At 43.7% G+C, this 20,188-nt stretch overlaps 2 protein-coding genes across 3 annotated transcripts; one reads left to right on the top strand and one right to left on the bottom strand.

Moving 5' to 3' along the window:
• Positions 1-5,461: 5,461 nt before the first annotated feature.
• Positions 5,462-13,495, top strand: fam171b (family with sequence similarity 171 member B). 2 transcript variants are annotated; one of them, XR_011914569.1, is made up of 9 exons: positions 5,462-5,898; positions 6,653-6,886; positions 7,263-7,355; positions 7,488-7,646; positions 8,249-8,419; positions 8,502-8,618; positions 8,699-8,822; positions 8,914-12,061; positions 12,102-13,495. XR_011914569.1 is itself a non-coding variant. In XM_072379750.1 (8 exons), exons 1-8 carry the CDS (start codon positions 5,682-5,684, stop codon positions 10,229-10,231), a joined length of 2,433 nt encoding a protein of 810 aa, XP_072235851.1. In that variant the 5' UTR covers positions 5,462-5,681; the 3' UTR covers positions 10,232-13,495. The 2 variants fall into 2 exon arrangements, 1 of the variants encoding a protein (XP_072235851.1); XM_072379750.1 differs by having other exon boundaries at positions 8,914-13,495.
• An 81-nt stretch (positions 13,496-13,576) lies between these two features.
• Positions 13,577-19,819, bottom strand: zswim2 (zinc finger, SWIM-type containing 2). The gene is made up of 10 exons (XM_072379751.1): positions 19,731-19,819; positions 18,483-18,655; positions 18,325-18,401; positions 17,066-17,106; positions 16,249-16,483; positions 15,730-15,981; positions 14,838-14,922; positions 14,522-14,604; positions 14,284-14,452; positions 13,577-14,205 (listed from the first exon to the last, which is right to left on the bottom strand). Exons 2-10 carry the CDS (start codon positions 18,630-18,632, stop codon positions 13,654-13,656), a joined length of 1,644 nt encoding a protein of 547 aa, XP_072235852.1. The 5' UTR covers positions 18,633-18,655; positions 19,731-19,819; the 3' UTR covers positions 13,577-13,653.
• Between the last annotated feature and the right edge of the window lie 369 nt (positions 19,820-20,188).

A 20,188-nucleotide genomic window follows, 5' to 3' on the forward strand; every position in this document is an offset into this window, starting at 1 on the left:
AAGATCAACTTCCAAAGTTTCTTGTCTGGAATTGGGATGCCAGCAATAGGAGGACAACATACGTAGACAACTAACTGACAGTAAGCTCTCTGCGCAACACACACACAAACTCTTCTCAACAACTATCAAGACCAGATTTTCCCACCAATTGCACTCATCACAGTATTTACTGGGTTCACATTATGGTCTTTGTGGAACACATACATGTTCCAGAGAATACAAGTGGGAGCTCAAAACTTGGGTTCACAGCTCACAGTCTGCTTACAGACACTGCTTCATTTCACAGGGACTTCACCCATCCACAAAGCACATAATAACAAAGAATTGACACCACCAACACTAACAAATACATTATTTGGGAGAATGTTCCTCATGCTATTTGGCCAGTTAACAAATCTTTTCATCTACTTCATGTTTACACCTTGGTTAAGTGCAGGACATGTCACAGCCTTCACACCTGCTTCAGCTAAAGGCTTCCAGAGAACACATCATTTCACTTTATCACGCCTGTTCCTCAAAGTCAATTGCAAAACAATCTCAACAAGTGGATTAGAGGACATGCTTCACACAACTCTGTGGACAGATCTCTGGCAGACCAACACTTCAACTTACAATTAATGGCTTCCATCATCACAACATTTACATCAGTGGTTTCTTTGGGATTTTTTATACCGACATGAACAATGTCTACTTCACAATCATTGCTCTCTTTAACTGCTACAATTTCACATCTTCTCACATTTTACTCCACACATTTTCAACACTTTGCTATTGTAGCTACGGGACCTTGTTCATTATTTTGCACAAACAAAGTCATATCATCTGCTAATTGTAAAATTTGGAATTCTTGATAAAAAACTCCACTAAAACACCACTAAAAGCAGTTTGTTAGAATAAATAGTTCCATAGTTCGACAACCTTGGCGCACCACTTTTTCTACATTACATCCAAATAGACGGTACTTACAAAGCACTTTTCCAGCTTGGAGCCCTTTCGCACATCAGTCGGCAGCGTGGCCTTCGACTTCATCAATAGTCAAATGACACATGTGGATTACTTTAGGCCATCGGAAGGAAACGGCATGCAGGGGAATCCTGGGGGACAACTGAAGAGAGGATTAATGGATAATTGGACATTCTTTAGCATTCAGCTGTCCCGCAAATTCTCTCAAAAGCCTCCAGCTCATCCAAAATGCTGCAACCACAGTTAGGATGACATTTCTCCACTTTCAGCTTCTCTTCATTGGCTCCCTGGTAAATTCACAATACCGTTTAACATTCTTAACATTTGTTTAACAGTCTTTATTTCACCAATACTTTAAGACCAATCAATCAATTAACTCGTACTATTGCACTGTTAGTTCAGAGCTGCCCTGTTGTTGTTGTTGTCATTGGGGGCTATCGGGGATTTATCGGGAGCAAACGACACAAGCGTCTAGTGCGATTACGCCATTGACGCGCGCCACTGCACCACAGCTCATTCACTGCGGAGACATTACAAAGAGTAGACGCGGCATCGGCCGCACACTTTCAACCGGCCGTCCTACCCACAGACAGCAAAGTATTCAACATGCCACACCACTCTATTCCTGTGCAAATCAGCAGACGATTGGAAACACGGCTCCACGGATTACTTTTCACAAGTAAGATTCAACATTATTCATTCTTAAATTATTGGACTGTATTTAGTTCCGCCACCACAAAATGTTAAGCTAGGCTATGTTTAGAGCCAGTGTTCACCCAGCTATTAGGCCAACTGACACTTTACAAATCATATCTTCCACAACACACGCTTACATTACAACTGACACAGCAAGCATTGCTCATATAACATTGACCAGCACATTCCCACAGGTGACACAGGCTCCATTATTCACATGTCATTGAATAACATGTCAACAAAAGTAACATACCTCTCATGTCTCATACCCACCCCACGTACTTACAAATACAAACAACAGAATATCTGACTGTAGAATAGTTTGCTAACAAGCTTACTCACAACTTTCAGCAGCTTTGCTTTATTATCAACACATATGCATCTAAATGGGACTTTTGTTCACCCAAAACCTTTTCAAAAAATCTCAAGGAACAAAATAAACTTTTTAAAACATTGTGGTGTTCACTTTCTCAAATTTCACAGTTTGATTTCAAAGGTTTCCTGAAGATATGAGGAGGAAATGGGAAGTTGCTTTGAGGAGGGAAGAATTCACTGCAAGCAACTCATAAAGCTGCACCACATTGCCAAACTCACCTCTCTTGACCTGCACTAAGGGAGCATGACAAAGAAGCTCTTTCAGGGCTTTTACATCATTACAACTCTCATTAGCAATCATGTGGAAATATTGTTTGGGGCAGGGGTGGTGTCATGTTCTTGTGTTTAACTTGAAAATGTTTTTTTTTTTTTTTGGAGTTCTCTGTCATCTATATGTGTGTCTTCATTTATTTCAGAGACACACAGAGAGAGACACTTATTACATAATTATTAATGTAAACAACTCAATTAATTTCATCATCATTGAATTGTATTACAGTAGATTTTGCTTTCAGCAACAATGGTTGATATCATTCGTGCCAATAAAGCCCATTTCAATCAATCTTGAAATAGACTATTTTTTCTGACATATACAACTTCTGTCTATTGTGTATCATCTTATATGTGGATGTATCGTGGATTATTTATTAAATTTTGTAATTATTCAAATAGCTGAGTAGTACACATTCTGCTTCTATATCATATATTAGTGTTTTTATATATACGTCTATTTTATATTCTATATCATGTGCCTTTTGCAAAAAAAAGCCTACCTATCATACATAGCATTCTATTACTGTTAAGCCTACTGTGAATATTAAAATACACCCAATCATGTGTCCGGGATCATGCCTACATGTATGACTTTTGCAGAGAAAAGCTCCGCGACAAGCAGTTTTCACTTCATCGACTAATGATTCATTCCGCCTGCCACACAGATTACACTGAGTGGAGCGGGTGACCGGTCCAAGATGGCGGCCCCACGGCTCCTCAGCGCTACTCTATTCTTCATGTCTACGGTCGCCTATCTTTACACAGACTTTGCTTCTGCTAGGTTTGTGCAACATGGCAATCTGAAAATACGCAACAATTAACCATGTCACCAGCGGCAGCAGAAAATTCCGTGTACAGATGCTACTGCAGGGGCGCGCGTTCATGACGTCACCCCACTAGACGTGTGTGTCGAAAGCCCCAGATAAGTCCCCCGATAGCCCCCAATGACAACAACAGGGCACCTCTGACCTAACGGTGCAATATTACGCGTTCGTTCTTTCATTGGTCTTAAAGTATTGGTCAAATAAAGACAGATAAGACCTTATTTACAGGCAGGATTATCTATGCCCCATTATGCGCATATACGCGGATCTCGAGTGATCAAAATAGCATCAGAAGGACACCGACTTGCACCAAACTGTTTTGGGTGAGTAGATGAGTGGGCATGTCTTAGATGGTTTAAAAACATAGAACACCAACAGGCATGTGCACAACTTAAAAAACAACCACATTCATTTCAATTAAGTGGGAGCAGGGAACATCTGAAACACACGGGGGTCCCTGGGGAGCGGAGTTGAGCAAAACTGGTCGTTGTGCTTCAACAAAACACAACCACACAGTACATTCTTGAGGAGGTTTCGCGGTTAGTGGACTGTTCCACACATTTAAACTACAGTGGGATCTTTCACCTTGACAGCAAACCAGCTCATATATTGACAACATTTAGCTCATTCGTGTAGGTTATGCTCCCGCTAGTTTTCGACTTGTTAACAGTATTTTAAAGCTTTCCATGTTCTCATATAATAGCCAAGGATCCGTATGTGATTCCTATGGAGTACAAACAATCACTTTCTCCGGCAGGAGAAACTGATCCAATTGTCTTAAATAAAATGGAGTTGCTCATTTTAACATTTCCGAATCTACAACTTTTGGAATTTGTATTGAAAGCATTGACAAGCAGCTACAGTCAACAAGACAAACGCCGTAATGGCATCAAAAACAAATATATTAATATCACGGAAAACCGGTCTAAGAATAAAGTTACGGCACTTGTTGGGTGAAGTGGGCTGGATAGCTGCAAGTGCAACATTTTGTGTGTTTATTTGTCCTGCTCGCTGGCCTCGGATAAATTACATGTAGCTGGCTGATTTCTTCGGTACAAACTCAACTTTCTTTACGAAAATGAATGAACAACCTGCCCTGCTATGGAAATGACGGACTCCAGACCTTTTTATTCACATTCCAGCAGGGAGGGATGTTGTTCTGTTCTGCCCTGTCATTGTTCGGTGGAAGTTATCTCTCAGATATTTGACACTTAACGTTATTTTAGCATTACTTAGGATTAATTTACTAAGTTTGGTGAGTATTGTATAGGCCTACTGTTAATAGCATGTGCCAACTTTCAAATTTAGGTACAATCTTCAAAGGGGACGCTGTACATTACAATCTTTAATATTTTCAAAAAACACTATCTGTTTATTTATTGATTATTCTTTTCTTTGTATTCTAGTTTTTTTTCCACTTTCACTTGCCTGAGTGGCTCAACTTAAGATGTTTAATTTGAACTGTAGCCTCTTTTGCTCATAAAGTGTTCCATCTAAAGGGTTAGGAATCTTTTCATTGTAGTTTGACAAACTTGGGGCCCCACAAAGCTCGAAACGGTCATGATCAAAGTGCAGTTACCCAAATGTTTGCAGGACGCGCTCCCGTCCTTCCGAACAGCTGCAGGTGAGAATCCAGACAGGCAAACAAGAGGCGGAAGAGTCCAATTACATTTATAGAGGAGGGGTGCTGCTTTAGCAAGCCGTGGTGCGTTCCACACCATTTCTCTTGTTGGGCTTGAGCCTTCAGTTATTCTCCCTTTTATTATTATTCTCACTATTTCATGTCTCTTGGAACGTGTGCTTGAACAAGTCCACGTCTGTTAATGAAATTGACACCTCCTGTCCCCGAGCAAACTTTGTGCGCTTCGTTTAACAAACTAATGTGCATTTATATATTTTTGTAAATATACGTCACATCACAAGAGGGATCACGAGTCAGAGATGAGGACACTTTGAATCCATAGCGCGCATATACAACATGTCATTTATTCATGATCACGTCTGCATTTACTTTGACATCATCCACGGGACATTTATTAATTGGAGTTTCACTCGGAGTCTCAGTTGACCGACAGAAGACCAGCAGACTTAAATGATGTAACACTTTCTCCCGTCTCTCCAAAGGTGTTAAACGAAAGAAGAGGTCTCACTCTGATTTATACATCGTATCAGTCTCAACGACTATTAAGTCAATAAAACGTGAACACGGTAACTCTCCAGTTTGAAAATAATAAAACGTCTACACGTGTATGCGCTCAAAGTATTTGCGACAGATTGATTCATTGTGTAGTAAATAACGTCAAAGTGGTACATCATTCCACAATAAACGATCTTCCGCACACACGCCCTGCCTGCCTCAGCACCAGCGCATCTCTCCCCCGCGGGGTTTCCCCCCTCCGTTCGCACCAAGATTACAAAAAAAAAAAAAAAAAAAAACATGAACGGGACGAGGCCTTCTTGACGCGGACAAATACTGCTTGGACCTCGTTTTCCTCCTCGAGCTCTTCTCTCGCGCTTCGTTATGTCTGTGAGCCTGCCGATTCTCCCGCCATGCCCGCTGCTAACTGCAACCTGCCGCCCTCGCTGCTCCTCTTTCTGCCGTCGCTGCTTCTGATTTCCCCCTTGCATGGGTCGGTGAGAGCCGCGGAGGAGGGCGGCGGCCTGCCCTCCTCCTCCTCACCCGGGGACAATGGCCTCGAAGCCGCCGGAGGAGACACAGACGCGGACGGCCCGGAGCCATTCGTCACCCCGTCGGCTCTGGTAGCAGGTAAACAAACACAAAGGGGGTCCGCTCGGGCAAGTCGTTGTTACAGACAACCGGAGAGGAAGCAGTGAGATCTAACTAAATTAGGCTATTTTTCTCTGTTAAAACTAAAACAATCACTAGTTAGAGTAGTTTCTTGACAATAATAATGTACACACACGCACACACATATATTTATATGTATACACATAAATCTATGAAGAAAAAACTGTAAATATATATATATATATATATATTATATCAATCCAGACATGGATATTACTCATAGGCAGTCCAGCCAACTAGTGTAATAGGATTAGGAGGTGCAGTATAATGTTGAGGTTTGAAGGATTAAGCTTTTTATCTTTTTGGCCTGAGCGGGTCATGTATTAATCCTGCACTACTCTGCTGATACAGTAACCTGTGCTCCCTGGTGTTTACATACAGAGTTTCTGACCCACTAAAGACACAAAGGATTAAAACCAAAGACCTAATCATACAGCGTAGCCTGGAATGAGAAAAAGCTTCAAGACAGATGAAATCTGATGTTGTTGAAGAGGTGGAGGTTGCAGAGGAGCTGCTCCTCTCTGCTGTCACTTGGCTTTGATGTATTTTTCATCCACCCAGCAGCTCAGCTGTGCTCTCCTCATCACTTTTTCATGGCGAGACAAAGGTTACCGAGCTCTGCCGAGAGGACGCACATGCAGACTCACGTGTGCCGTTCTGATTTTAATCTGCTCATCTTTTTTCTTTTTCTCCCCCTTGTGCTTCTCTGCAGAGCCCCAATTTGCCCTGAAGGTGCTGGTGAGGGATCAGGTGACTCGTCAGCCGCTGCCGGGCGCCTCGGTGGACGTTTACGTCAACCACACTTTGAGGAGTTCGGCCCAAACTGGCGACAGGGGGGAGGTTCTGCTCTGGGTGGAGTACGGTCCGGGCATCGGTCTGACTCTTTTGGGTAAAATGGAAGGCTATGTCCCCACCCCCCTGCCGTGGAGCACCACCAAGAGACCGAGTGAGTGACGAAGGGATTCTTGTGTTAAAAATTATCCACAGTAGAGTCAGGGGAGGCCTTTATTTGTGGGGAATGGAGTGGGGGTCTACAGTTGATCTCTTGGAGCTGTGACAGGGGACCCTCGTCTATTGTTCCAGTTCCTCCCATGGGTCTGAATATGGAAAACACACTGCAGGGAGGTAGTGGGTTGAACAGAGGCTGGAGCAGGTGGCTCTGCATTATCAGAGCCGCCTCCCTTTTGTCACGCAAGTGAACCTTAACGTGATTTCACTACGATGGCGCCATCTGCTGGTGACGTCACCGGCCTGCATCTTACCAAACGGATCAGAGGAGAGGATGCTTCTTAACAAAGACTTCCTCTTTGTTTCATTTGCAGTTTTCTCTGCTGTGACGCTGCTGCTGCTTCCTCACAGTCAGGGCAACATTTGGCTGTTTGAAGACTCGGTGCTCATCTCGGGGAAGCTTCAGGGTAAGTTAAGTGGCACAGAATCAAGAGAAAATTACAACCTTTTTGGGTGACGTTTGACATTTCGCCCTCTGTGGATTAACAGCGGTGCAGAATACTGTTGTTAAAACTCTATTGCATTCATTGTTTTCACAGATAGCTCCTCCCAACCAAAGGTCAGGTTCCCCAAAAGCCTCCTCACGATCCCTGATAAAAGCAACGTCTCCTCAGTGATGGCGTACCTGACGGTGCCACAGCACCACCTGGCGAAGGACTGCGCTAACTGCACCCCGGGCATCATCAGCAGCAAATCTGGTGAGTATCTGATAAAGCAGCGTTAAGGCCAAAATTGATTTCTTTAGACTTCATCTGGACATTTTCCCTGACAGTTCTGCCTTGTTCAAGGCTGTATTTTCATTTCTGGTTTTATTTAAATTAAATTTAAATGAGCAACCTTGAATTATTAGAATGTATTGAAAAATACATCTTTAACACCGCTGTGTTAAATTAAAATGAGAATTTTTATAAATTAATTATAATAAACACTAACCTGCCCTTAACTTTCAGTGTTTGCATTACATGAATGCGCCATTTCTCAATTAATAGAGTCTAATTTCAGTTTCTTTCTCACAAGAGTAAAGAAAAGAGAAAATTGCATACTTTTCCAGATTTAAATTGAAAAACCATGCCAATGTTAAAGTCCCTTATAGCCGGTGAAGTCTGGGCGATAGATGACAGTGTTGCATTAAAGCTGTTTTTGCTAGTGGGGAAAGTCAGCATGGAGCTACAGACACATCCAAGGAAGAGCGGATTTAAGCTGAAAAACAAGCTAAAACTAAATGTTTAAAATTACATCTGTTTTTACTACATTTGTTACAAAATGATGACAGTGCACCAACACGTTAACTTCTTTGTAGTGTTCAGAAGCATCGAGCTGAAGGCGGTGGCGGCCGTAAGTGTCCTGCTGTACTCCGGTGGCGAGGAGCTCCAGGTTCGAGGTCCAGTCCAGATCAGCCTGCCGCTGGGGCACAACACGTACCTGAGGGCCTCCGATACGGTACCCGCTTGGGCCTTCAACGTCAAGACGGGTAGGAACAAAACTTACAGAGAATCAAACTTAGAAAATATCAATGGAACGTGCTGACATGCTTGCATCGATGCTGTCTGAAGGTGCCTGGGAGAATCACGGTCTGGGAATAGTTAAAGCAGTCGGTAATGAGCTGGTTTGGACCTACACAGCCTCCCACCTGGGTTACTGGATCGCTGCCCTCCATCCCTCGTCAAGAGGTAGATCCTCAACCTTCACTGTCACATATATTTGTCGTTCGTGTGGTACTGATACACGGTGACAACATTTCATCTCCTAGATTATCTCGGACATGCCAGCTCGATGGATTTCTTATCTTACCACACTTACCTGTTGATGGGAATACTTGGGGGAACTCTGGCCACGGTCATCGGATTCCTCTCCTTGCTTCTTTGCCACTGCGGGTAAGAAATCGTCTCAGACTTGGTACAAGTTCGTTACAAATTTCCCATCGTAGCCGAGTGTCGTAAAAAGTTTTGTCGTTCCCGTGTCCAGAGGTTCCAATCGAGAGCCCCGGAGAAGGAGGGCGCGCTTTTCCAAACTCACGGTGGTTAAAAAAGACCAAACCACCTCCACCCACATGGAGGAGGGTTTGCTGTTCCGATCGGGAGACAACAGCCTTGCCTCCTGCAGCGTCCAGTGTGAGCCGTCGTCCACGCCGAGGCACAAAGCCAACTACAACATCTACGTGGAGGATCCGGGGAGTCTCCCGACGGCTCGTCTTTACGACAACGTCGCTGGGGATCGGACGAAGGGCTCCCAGCTGCCCCCTCACTACATCAACAGTGAGGATGTGGCTCGGATACGGGAGAAAGCGGAGCAGAACCGGGCCAACATGAACGAAAACTTTCAAGATAAGCTGGTTCATATCTACAACCAGCCCGTGGCTATTATTCAGGCTTCGGAGCTGTTCGGCGCTCAGGAGCAGCAGCTGTCCGGCTGCAAGTCCGCCACTTTCCCCCGAAATGGAGTCGAGTACGACGCTCACTCGGAGCCTCCGAGTAAAGACGGTTACACCCAGACGCTGCCCAAAGTCCCACACCATCGCTCCCAAGGTGGGAGCGGCCCGCAGCAGAGCAGCCAGGATGACCCCCAGCCTCTGGAGACTCCCCCACCAGGACAAGGCCCTAACGCCGGGGTGTGGGGGCGCTACAGTAACCTTCTTGAATCCTCCGTCTCTGTGCCTGGGACTCTTAATGAGGCGGCTGGTATGGAGGCCTTCAGTAGCGGGCACGGTGTGCCCAGCGAGCTGCAGGGGATTTCTGAGCGGACCTTGCTGGAGCTGACTCGTGGCAAGTCCTCATCGTCCCACCCCAGGGCCTGGTTCGTCTCCTTAGACGGAAAACCTGCCGCTCAGGTTCGCCACTCCATTATCGAGCTCCAGAGCCGTCATCGCCCACCGAGCAGCAACGACACCAGCCTGGACTCGGGCGTAGACATGAACGAGCCTCAGCAGAACATCCGCGAGACGGATCGTGACAGGCCTTCGATCAGGGGCTCCTCGCTGCAACATCACGGCCGAGGGGGGCGGTACGGCGAGGAGCAGGACCTCAGCAGTAGTGAGAGTGGCACCACTACCACTTGTACACCAGAGGACCCTTACCTGAGGAACATTTTAGACGGGAGCAGCGGGGCTATTCCCAATATTCCCGAAGAGCGAGATGGGATGGATACGTCGAGCGCTCAGGAGGACAGCGAATCCAGAAGCACGCCGCCTCCTCGGCGTCTGAGGAAGGTGAGAGAGAAGGGGAAGGCAGAAAAGAGAAGTACCAAACACATGCGGGAGGGTCGACCTCTGAACAAGAGAAGTTAGACCACGGTTCGCTGAAGACATCGACGCGAGCATTTTAACATCCACGCTGAATGTGTTGGAATCATTTTCGCCACTTGCGTTCACACAGGCATTGTTGTTGAGGTCTGTGATTGTACAACTTTGCCAAAGAAAAGCATAAGCTAGCTCAAGACGTGAAGCGGCATCCACGGTGTGTCGCATCCAAGTGTTATACCGCTGCTGTTTGACAAGTTCGTGCACCTCGTTCCGTCACTCCCCCTAATCTGAAGATCACCAGCGAGATTCTTAACAGCAAACTGTCTGTGTGAACATGATATTCCACAGTTCCCAGCACTGGCGTTATAGAGGGTGCCTTCTTACTGCCTGTAATCATGAAACATGATTCTCCTAAGACACAGGATTTGTCTACATTTAGTATAATCTGGTGAGTTTGCAGGATGGACACAGTGCACTTATCCTCACCATAAATGCCTGCTGTAAATTTAATAAGATGAAAAGGTTTTCCCAATCCTCAGTGCTTACTGCCTCAAAACAATCGAGCGTCAACTTTCCACGTGACACCGACACCAGACTGAAAGGATTTTCCACAAAAACAATGTACAGTGTAAAGCTAAGCTGCCATTTTGAAGCTCACGCCTGATAGTCAACGTTTTAAACCGACGGTTGTTTTTTGTATGCATGAAAGTGAGTCTTGTGAGTGTGGGCACAATTTACATTTTATTGTAGAGCTAACGCGACATCGTAATAGCCGTTATATTACTTGGTGACTGAATCGTTCATTTTATCGTCTGGTTTTGAGAGGAGACTCTGTGTTCTGCTGTCAGCTACGTCAATTCCAATCCCGGGACTTCTACACTACAATTATGGCAGGGTTTAATCAAAGAACCCACATGATTATCATCTGAAAGTTCCTAATTTCATTCAGCAGATAAGAAGTTTATATGCGTTTCAAAAAAACCAAAAACTTTTTCCTCTTATTGTACAGCACTTCCTCATCTCCTTTTTTCCTGAACTGCTCCGTTTTAGCTCCTGTCTCTTTAAGAAACCTTCCCGAAAGGCCCGTCGTCCTCCGATTGGTCAAAAATGGCAAAGAGCGAGGCTCGTGCTCACGCTCCTTTTGAGGTGCGCCAGACTTGATACAAATGCAGTACATAGTGATGTCGTGAAGTAAAAGATGAAGAGACTGGACTTCAAATGACAGGTTTCAGACAGTTCAGAAGCAGCGTGGTTCGTGGCAGTCATAACTCGATTAATGTCGACTTTTCAGGTGGAACTTTGCCAACATTTTACATGCACTGAAATCTTAAGTTTGGTGCCTTGGAGACCTGCTTGTAGCTGCAGCTGTATCCCCAAACCATCAGCATTACCACCAGACTGCTGTTTAGTATTAAGAGAGAAAAAAATAAATCTTTTTAACTAATATTTCAAAGCCTACGGCTCAAACGACTGCAGTGGAGTTGTACTTGTTGGCGAGTTGGATGATCAGCTGGTCGGTCATTTTGGTCCGGCAACAAATATCTTGTGGTTTCATTTAGATTTTGAACCAACGCTTGTATCCCGTTCACACCAACGTGGTTCCGTTCTGATTTGTAGTATGGTCCCGAGAATAAATTGGTTTAGAACATAAACAATTGGTTTGTGAAATCAGGTGCAAACGTATAACTGGTCTTATCGATCTTATCGACGCGCTCAACGCTGGTTCACGAGACACAAAGACTGCGACCGCTTCAAGAACTGGACCTTGTTCGTCCGGAAGGTGCATTGTTGTTACAACTCTGCTATGAAGCTAAATTAACGGATTGGCAAATCATAAAAGGCTTTAAAATGAAATACTGGCATTGGCCGAGAATTGTAAGGTCAGATTTCTCTTGGCTTCTGGCAAATTTTCAAGATTGTTGCTGTTAAAGCATGTTGGATCGGATGGAAAAAATATTTGATCCCGTGACTGTAAATTTGAGCCATCACAGAAAGCAGATGATTCAAATGCTGATATCCATATAAGCATTGGCAAAATGTAAAAATTAGCTTTAAAAAATGTTTGAGCCATGTTGTGAATCCCTGGTTAAATTAGGTGTTTTTTAAAAAAAATCTTCCCAAAACTATTAGCCATATACATCCATGTTCCTCTCCGGATGACTTTGTTGATTCCTTTTTTTCCCATCTGGTAACATCACAAAATGTCTATTAAAGAGTTTTATGACTAAATTCCTACTCAACATATGTCATTCCCGTTAGCCTAAGCTGTGCTTAGTGTAGTTAATGCTAACGTGCTCAATCGAGATACATTACAAACATATATCTGCTTAGCATGCTAGCTTTGTAATTAGCAAGGTGACATGACCATTTAGCTTTTAGCACAGCTTCCAGAGCTGCTAGCAAAGCTGCCGATGATTGATTATTTAGACGAGAAAGTACGCCATCGTAGTAAAATGTCAAATTTAATATCTATCCTGTGCAAGCTGACATGGCAGCTTTAGTACCGAGCTGCAGCAACAAAGCACATCACGCTTTATACTGCGCACGAGCGCCGCGGCTGCACGGACACGCGGCATTCCAAACCATTTCTGGCGGGTTAACCCAACAGTGAAAACAGATAAACCGGGATAACGTTTGAAAATACTCGCCGTGAGCTCTTCTCCAGCAATATTTCCAGGATATCACTTTTAAAAGCGACTTCTATATTTAGTCTTCCATTATAGTACTACTGTTGCATTCTTCTACTGATGAGTTAACTTGTGTTCTTTTGTATGTACATAGTAAAGCAGAATGTTCTGTAGGACGTGAGGGTGATCTAACTTTGATGCTTTCATATGCGATGTTATCAATGTGAATTCCTTTGAGGTTGGCAGAAAGACTGGAGTTCAGGGGAGTGTATTAAAAGCCTGAGCTTTTTTTATTTGAAATGTAGCAACAAACTGTGCACTTCATCACTCAGTGTGCACAAGAAAATACTTCTTTTTTTTCCTGAGAGTCATCAGCTTGAAAACACAACGTATCCCAGCTTTGTCAGCAACACGAGGAGTCGCTTATGAGCACGTTGTGCTGATAATTCCTGACAAACAACCCCACTGCCACTCTGGTTTTCAAGTGATCCTGCTGAATGTATATGTACCGATTTCTATGTGATCTGTAGTGTGCTCCTCCCGTCTCTTAGCTGTCCGACCTCACAGGCTTCTGTTTCTTTTCAGAATGGACACCTCTTTGTGTTTACCTCTGTAATGATGGTAGTGTTCTTAGTCTTGCTTTTTTTATGTGCACTAAATGAATAAACTTACTTGATACCAATCACTGTTCACAGGTCTTGTCATTCAACAACTTTTACTTTGCTATAAATGCGTCAACAGAAAGCAATAATGGTGTTGCAGACAAGTAGATGCAGCAATGACACGATACACAATCCAAAAAAGATCACAAACTATATTTCATTAAAGCTCCAGTCATTCTCAGTTTGACTCTTGTCTGCTCGGACCAATAAAAAGGTCAGCCTCTTTCACTTTTCTCCCTTCGGTACGCCCAATATTTGAGGCGGAGCTGTAGTTTTTTGGTGTCTTGTTGGTGGAACCTGTGCAGGCATTCTGCCTTGCATGACTAAAAGAAGAGCCTGTCATAAAAAGAGCTATCTTTTTCTGAGTTTTATTTTGTCCCTCCGCAGACGCACTCTCTGACCCTGTTATGTGTGAGCCTTGAAGTCTGTCAGTTGTTAGCTTTTGCGGGGTGTTTAAAGGTCTAGAAGAGTCTGTGAGTACCTCTGAGATAAGAGCTCCTAGTGCCGGAGAGGCTTTAGTGTTCTGGGCCCGCAGTGCCACTCCTGGAACAAACAGGTCCTTTAAGTTATTTTCCGTCCGCTCGGCACAGTCGCTGGAAAGGCTGGAGGACAGATTAGGAGAGCTTTTCTTGTCACTGGTTCTCCGAGTCGAGGGACTATAAATGACATATCCATCCAGGGGACAGGAGTTTGACACCCGCAGGGTCCGGTCCACGCACTCCGTGTGAAACTGAGGTGAGAAATGTCATTTTAAACACTTAAAACAACTCGTGTGATGATACTGCAAGCGCACGTCGAAAGGTTTCACCTTGTGATGGCAGGGCAGAGCTCGGACAAACTCTCCCAGGCTAAAACTCTGCAGACAGATACGACACTGCAGCCCCTCGTCCAGGAGCCGAGACCCTGATCTCACCCTGACTGCAGGCAGCTGCTTCAACATGCTGTCTGACAGAGTGTCAGCAGCCACCGCTACGATGCTGAGGAGGAAATGAAGGATGCTTCTTTCTGTGCATGAAGCCGATTATGTGGAAGTGTTCAGAACTTACCCGTCGTGTTCAGGCTGGCACGTCGCTCCATTTGGTCCACCTGTCGCGTCGTCTGCCGCAAGAAGCCACTTCTCGCTCCTTCTCTGTTTTGAGAGTAGTCATTTTTACTCAACAGCTATGAGAAATTCAGTCATTACAAACTCTTTTCTCTGCAACAGAAACCTAGCAGTTAATCTGAGTTTGACATTACGATAAGCTTCCCGAAAGTGTATCGTGAAAGTCGCAGAAAGTGGTCGGAGAAGCTGTAATTTGAACATTTCCAAGTGAAACGGATGCAGTGAGAGCGTTTACTGAAAGCAGAATCCAAGTAGCTTACTGATCTTGAAGCTAATGGATGTTGTGGGTGGCAGGCCCTCTTTGCACAGTCCTCACAGAGATAGAAATACCTGCAGACTGTGCATCTGGACAAGAAGGGATTGCAGAGCACATTCAGAAAGAGTTATTGAAACATCATAAAAGACGATGTGAACAAGAAATTCAAATAGACAATAATATTGTAAACACCGCATACATATGTTGGAAATAGAAATATAATTTCAGGGGAACAAATGAGGGAAAGAAAAATGTTTTTCTGTGCTTGTGAGCATACTTTTGGTTGTCTGGTCGCCTTTCTGTTCCCACTGACTGTTCATACAGGAAGTTGTCAAACCCGTCACACTTTCCCACATTTGGCTAAATCTCAGACTCTTTATGAGGTCTCTTACACGGTGATAAAGTTAAAAACTGGCTGACTTGACTGTAAAGAGGATTTAATGAGGCTAATCCAACACTCATCCGGGACCCTTTTAGCAAACTCCCAGCATGCTGCGATATGTTTCCCCCGTGATCAGTGACTTCTGTCCGTCTCATTCATCATTTACATCATAACATGTTCATGAACTGGTTCCACTCGAACACTCACTTTTAATAACTGTGGGAACCTGAAACCGAGCTGTTTGCCGTCTTAAAACTATCCAGCAAAGGCGGACAAAAATGAGGATGGACGGGAGTGCAACTGCGAGCTTCACCAGAAACAAATACTTGTGTAAATGTAATTTATTTTAATAAATGAACAGAGCACATCAACAACTTGACTTTGTGTCACCTTTTTGGTGCGTTGGAATGATTTCGATTTGAGTCTCAAATGAACTAAATGAGTAAAACTTGCGAGGGTCTCCAGTGCGTGGAACGATATGGCCACACTGTGGCTGTGACTGCGGTGCGCTTACTTGAAACACCTGCCGGTGACGGGCCAGACTCTGCAGCTCTGGCAGAGCACTCCCAGGTGTCTTTCCGGCCTCTCTCTTTCAGCGGCGGTAAAGAGCTTTGCGGTGTTCTTCACCTGCTCGTGGAGCAACTTCAAAGAGCTGAAGTCCTCTCTGCACAGGGGACACTTCACCGTCTCCTGCATGCCTGAGAGTTTCTGGTGATCCGCCCACACCTTCATGCAGGAGATGTGCACGTTGTTACCGCAGCCGAACCTGGGAGAAACAGGAAGTCTGTCAGCAAAACACCGAGCAAGTCCTCATCTGCGACTATCTGGAGATTTGGGTCTAATTTTATTACATCCGACACTATGCTGAACTGGCGGCTTCCTAAAAACAAGCTTTATGTCAACAGTTTGGTGGGCTGGGGTGGGATTAGTAATGCTGCATGGGGTCATGTTCCGGTCAGCAGAGCAATAAAAGTTGACTTGAAACATGACTGCACTGAAACAATGACGGCGTGGAAGCTCGACCCCAACACACCTGCAGTAACACGCGGGCTGTTTTTTCTGCAGAAGCTCCTCTTGACAGATAGGACACACATCCTGGGCTTGAATTACTTTCCGGCAGACGCTTCCAGCCTCCTGGCCCGGGACCGTTTGGCCCGGAGACCCAGAAGCTGTAGCGGGGTCGGGATCTGTCCGGTGGGATTTGGTTTGGTGTAAACCCTGGAGCAACTCCAAGAGCTGTCTCTCCACAAGTCCAAGCTGGAATGAATCTAGAACAAGGTTATTTTTAAACTCGTATGTCAACAGGAGGATACGCAGGAGAACGGAGCAGTTCAGTTGAGCCTGAAGACTGCACAGAACAGTCCAAAGAGTCTACAAATCTGCTTGCATTACCCATGTTACTATCTTAAGTCTTAATCAGCATTCAGATTGGATTTTTGCACCAATAAGGTGATTCCCAAAGAGCTATGAGCTGAAAACCTGGCATATCTCAGCATGGCGTGCAGCGTTTCCCTGAGAAAGATCTGAGGAATATTGACTTTTTTAAGCACCGTGGAATAAATATTCATGGTGTTTGCACGTTTCATTCAATTTTTTTCCATAAATCTGTTTTAAAGTAGTATGTTTCACGGGCAGTTTTGTCTTGAACTTATTTTTGCTGAAGAAAAAGGAATTTTTCCATGTGCTGTACTTTTCTAAAAGTCACGAAGCAAGCAAAATGTGGATGTATGAATCGAAACTGAACTTGGAAATAAATGTTTTGCCTTCACGTAAATATATACACACACACACATATATTATGTTCTTTTAAATAAAACCGCAATGACAGAAATGGAAACGCAACAACTTACACTCGTGTTCTCTGGGTAGTCGGAATTTCCGCAGTAGGACCCTGAAATGAAAAAGTTTGTAGACTTAAGATTTTATACAACTGGATTTTTCTCAGAAAAATAACTGAAAACGCAAACTATTGAAATGCGTCAACATCTCACAAACTACAAACTGCTCCGAACTACAAATGTCTTACACAAAGCCTAAAGAAAGAAGAAAAGTGTCACTTAAAGGGGAACTCTGGTATTTTTAAACCTAGACCTTATTTCTGGCATGAAATACATTTATCTACTCACCGAGAACAGTTTGGCAAAAGTCGGCGTCCTTCGGAAGCTATTTAGAAAACTGGCGATCCATATAACGAAGTGAACGGGGCATAGACGATGCAGCCTCTAAATAAGGCATTATCTGTCTTTATTTCACCAATACTTTAAGAAAAATGAATGAACGAGTGTGTACTATTGCTCTGTTAGCTCATAGGTGCTGTTATGTGGCTACTTGCAGCTGAAGGAGAGCTAACGGAAGGAATTCTACACACACCTCTACTAGGACGACTTTATCAACACACATAGCTGCAGCACAGCTCATTCACTCCGGTAAGAACGTCCATCTTACTCAAAGTCGTCGTTCACGTTGTCAAAATCTGATAAATATCCTGCCATGTTGCACAAAACTGGCAGTAGCAAACTCCGTGTGAAGTTAGCCGACTGTCACAGAGCAGGGAGTAAATACACTGTGCTCCAGGGGGGCGTGTGGATGAAGTGGTCCCAGTAGAATGTCTGTGTAGAAAAATCCCTCCATTAGCTCTCCTATAGCCGTAAATAGCCACATAACAGAGCTATAGTACACGTTTGTTCATTCATTCGGCTTAAAGTATTGGTGAAATAAAGACAGATAATGTCTTATTTAGATATTTAGAGGCTGTATTTTCTATACCCTGTTCTTTCCCGTTATATGGATATACACAATTGCAAGTTATCCAAATATCTTCTGAAGGATGCCGACTTTCACCAAACTGTTCTCGGTGAGTAAATAAATGTATTTCATTCCAGAAATAAGGTCTAGGTTTAAAAATACCGGAGTTCCCCTTTAATTGCTGCTATGAGACAAATTTACGAATAAAGCTAGAAAAAGCTCCTTATGTTGAATTCCGTGACATAAACTTTGGGGGGGGGGTAGTACATACACAATCATTGTTATATGAAAAAAAAACAACACATCACATTGCTGCGCAGACATAAATGCACGCGTCAAAATCTTTTCCCTGTGTCACTGATACCAGCAGATGTGTTTGCACAGCTCCTGCTCCTTGGTGAACACAGGACAGGTGCATGTATGTGGATCACCCAAGCACACCTGGACAACACAAATAAGGCGGAATATAAATCATCCTCTGGAGTGTGAACAGCTTGTGTGCAGAAAGACTGAATGCTTTACCTTGAAGTTTCGGCTCTCTCCGTCCTCTCTGAGCAGAAATGCTGCCGGGCCGTAGGACTTCAGCAGCAACATAGTTGTGCCCAGGGCTTGGTCCTGATGGGAACCCACTGCATCGCCGATGGTGTTCCTCCAGGCAGTTTTTCTGAACATCTTGTCACTAAACAATGAAGATACTTGACAAAAAAAAAAAAAAAATTAATGGATAGATCACAGACTGAGCATACCGGAGGTTCCGGAGGAGTTGGGTGTCCTTTGGACGGACAAAGTAAGCAAAGTGAGATGCAAGCAAAACCCAAACTCAGATGTAAAATGGCCAAAAAAAAAAAAATCCAAAAGAACCACACAGATACAAAACTATTACACCACAAAGTGATGGAATACTGTGAAATTAGACATGAAAAGGATAGATGTAAAAAAAAAAAAAAAGCGGCCCAATAGGCACAATGAGACCAACTTTAGACCAAACAAACATAAACTGAAGTCAAATTACCAATATATGACACACAAATCAACAAATATGGCAAAACAGCCACAATAGACAAAATGACCACAATAAGACAGAATGGCTACAAATAGATACAGGGCGAAAAAAAGGGGGGTCACAATAAGAATTGGAGATGCAAATGTGCCCAAAATGATTAGTAAATAGAAACCTGGTGGATGGACTTAAACAAAACACCCCAAACTGTTTCTACACAGACTGTGGTCATGCTGTGCATCTTCCACTCTGAGGAGGACAAATAAGGGGCCTTTCACAAGTATTCAGGGAACGATATTTGCATTATTCGTCTATGTCACCCCACCACATGCAGTACAACTCCGTACAAAAGTTAAATGCTTCATAGTAAAACTGCTCATCAGGACCTTTCCCATTTCCCACTCAATTAAAAAACACGCTTTTCTGCCTTGCAAAGCTCAAATAGCACTCGTATTAGTCGTGTGTTGTGCTTGGTCACCACATTTTTAGTAAAATACAAACTGTATTCCTTATATTTGGTTCTATCTATCAAGATAGTCTGTTTCATTAATCTGTATCAACATTTTCCTTTTCACTTAAGTTGTCACCGAGTCCAAAGTTACCCGTTTCAGAACAAAACGAACTTGAGCTCGACGCTTGGTCACACGCTCAACATTAATCAGACTTATTGAGCAACACCGGTTGATAGCTTCCGGTTAAAGCTAACACCGAAAACAGTCTTTTATTGTTTTGGACGGCAACTGTTGTAAGAAACAGGGAATTAAACCTACCTCTCTAGATTTAAAGCTTCTAGAAAGCAGCCTTCCGTTGACTGTTACTGACAATAAAACCCTGAAAAATTGCCGTCGTCACTTTGAAGACCAAGCAGCAAAGAATCTTGTGGCCATGGTAACGTGGAGACTGTGTTGTCGAAGAAGAGGAAGAAGAAGAAGAAGCAGCTTTTGGCCAACAGGGGGCGCCGTTGCTAGCATATGTGAACCAATAGTTCATCAATTTTCTGTCGTCGTCAAATTGTAAAGCTGTTATTTACTGATTAATTAATTCATATATTCATATATTTATTTGAAGAATTTTATAACAGTAATATAGTGTGTCATTATCAATTATACCATACAAGAACAATAATAAAAAAAAAAATTAAATCAAGAAAATAATGGGATTATACCTTTCTACTGAGTAATATCCTTTCAAAGAGGGGTTTACCATGAATGGATTTTACTCTGATTGC

The sequence above is a fragment of the Leuresthes tenuis genome, unplaced genomic scaffold (assembly GCF_036924035.1).
Source record: "Leuresthes tenuis unplaced genomic scaffold, fLeuTen1.0.hap1 SCAF_1, whole genome shotgun sequence".
NCBI classification, from domain to species: domain Eukaryota; kingdom Metazoa; phylum Chordata; class Actinopteri; order Atheriniformes; family Atherinopsidae; genus Leuresthes; species Leuresthes tenuis.

Bases quoted from the DNA above. Each gene is read 5' to 3' on its own strand.
- zswim2 (XM_072379751.1), bottom strand. From the start codon at position 18,632: ATGTTCAGAAAAACTGCCTGGAGGAACACCATCGGCGATGCAGTGGGT. The intron at 18,402-18,482 runs GTAAAGCATTCA...TGTGTTGTCCAG, and splicing joins GAGAGAGCCGAAACTTCAAG to GTGTGCTTGGGTGATCCACA. The intron at 16,484-17,065 runs GTAAGTTGTTGC...ACCTTGTTCTAG, and splicing joins ACTACCCAGAGAACACGAGT to ATTCATTCCAGCTTGGACTT.
- fam171b (XM_072379750.1), top strand. From the start codon at position 5,682: ATGCCCGCTGCTAACTGCAACCTGCCGCCCTCGCTGCTCCTCTTTCTG. The intron at 7,647-8,248 runs GTGAGTATCTGA...ACTTCTTTGTAG, and splicing joins CATCATCAGCAGCAAATCTG to TGTTCAGAAGCATCGAGCTG. The intron at 8,823-8,913 runs GTAAGAAATCGT...TCCCGTGTCCAG, and splicing joins TTGCTTCTTTGCCACTGCGG to AGGTTCCAATCGAGAGCCCC.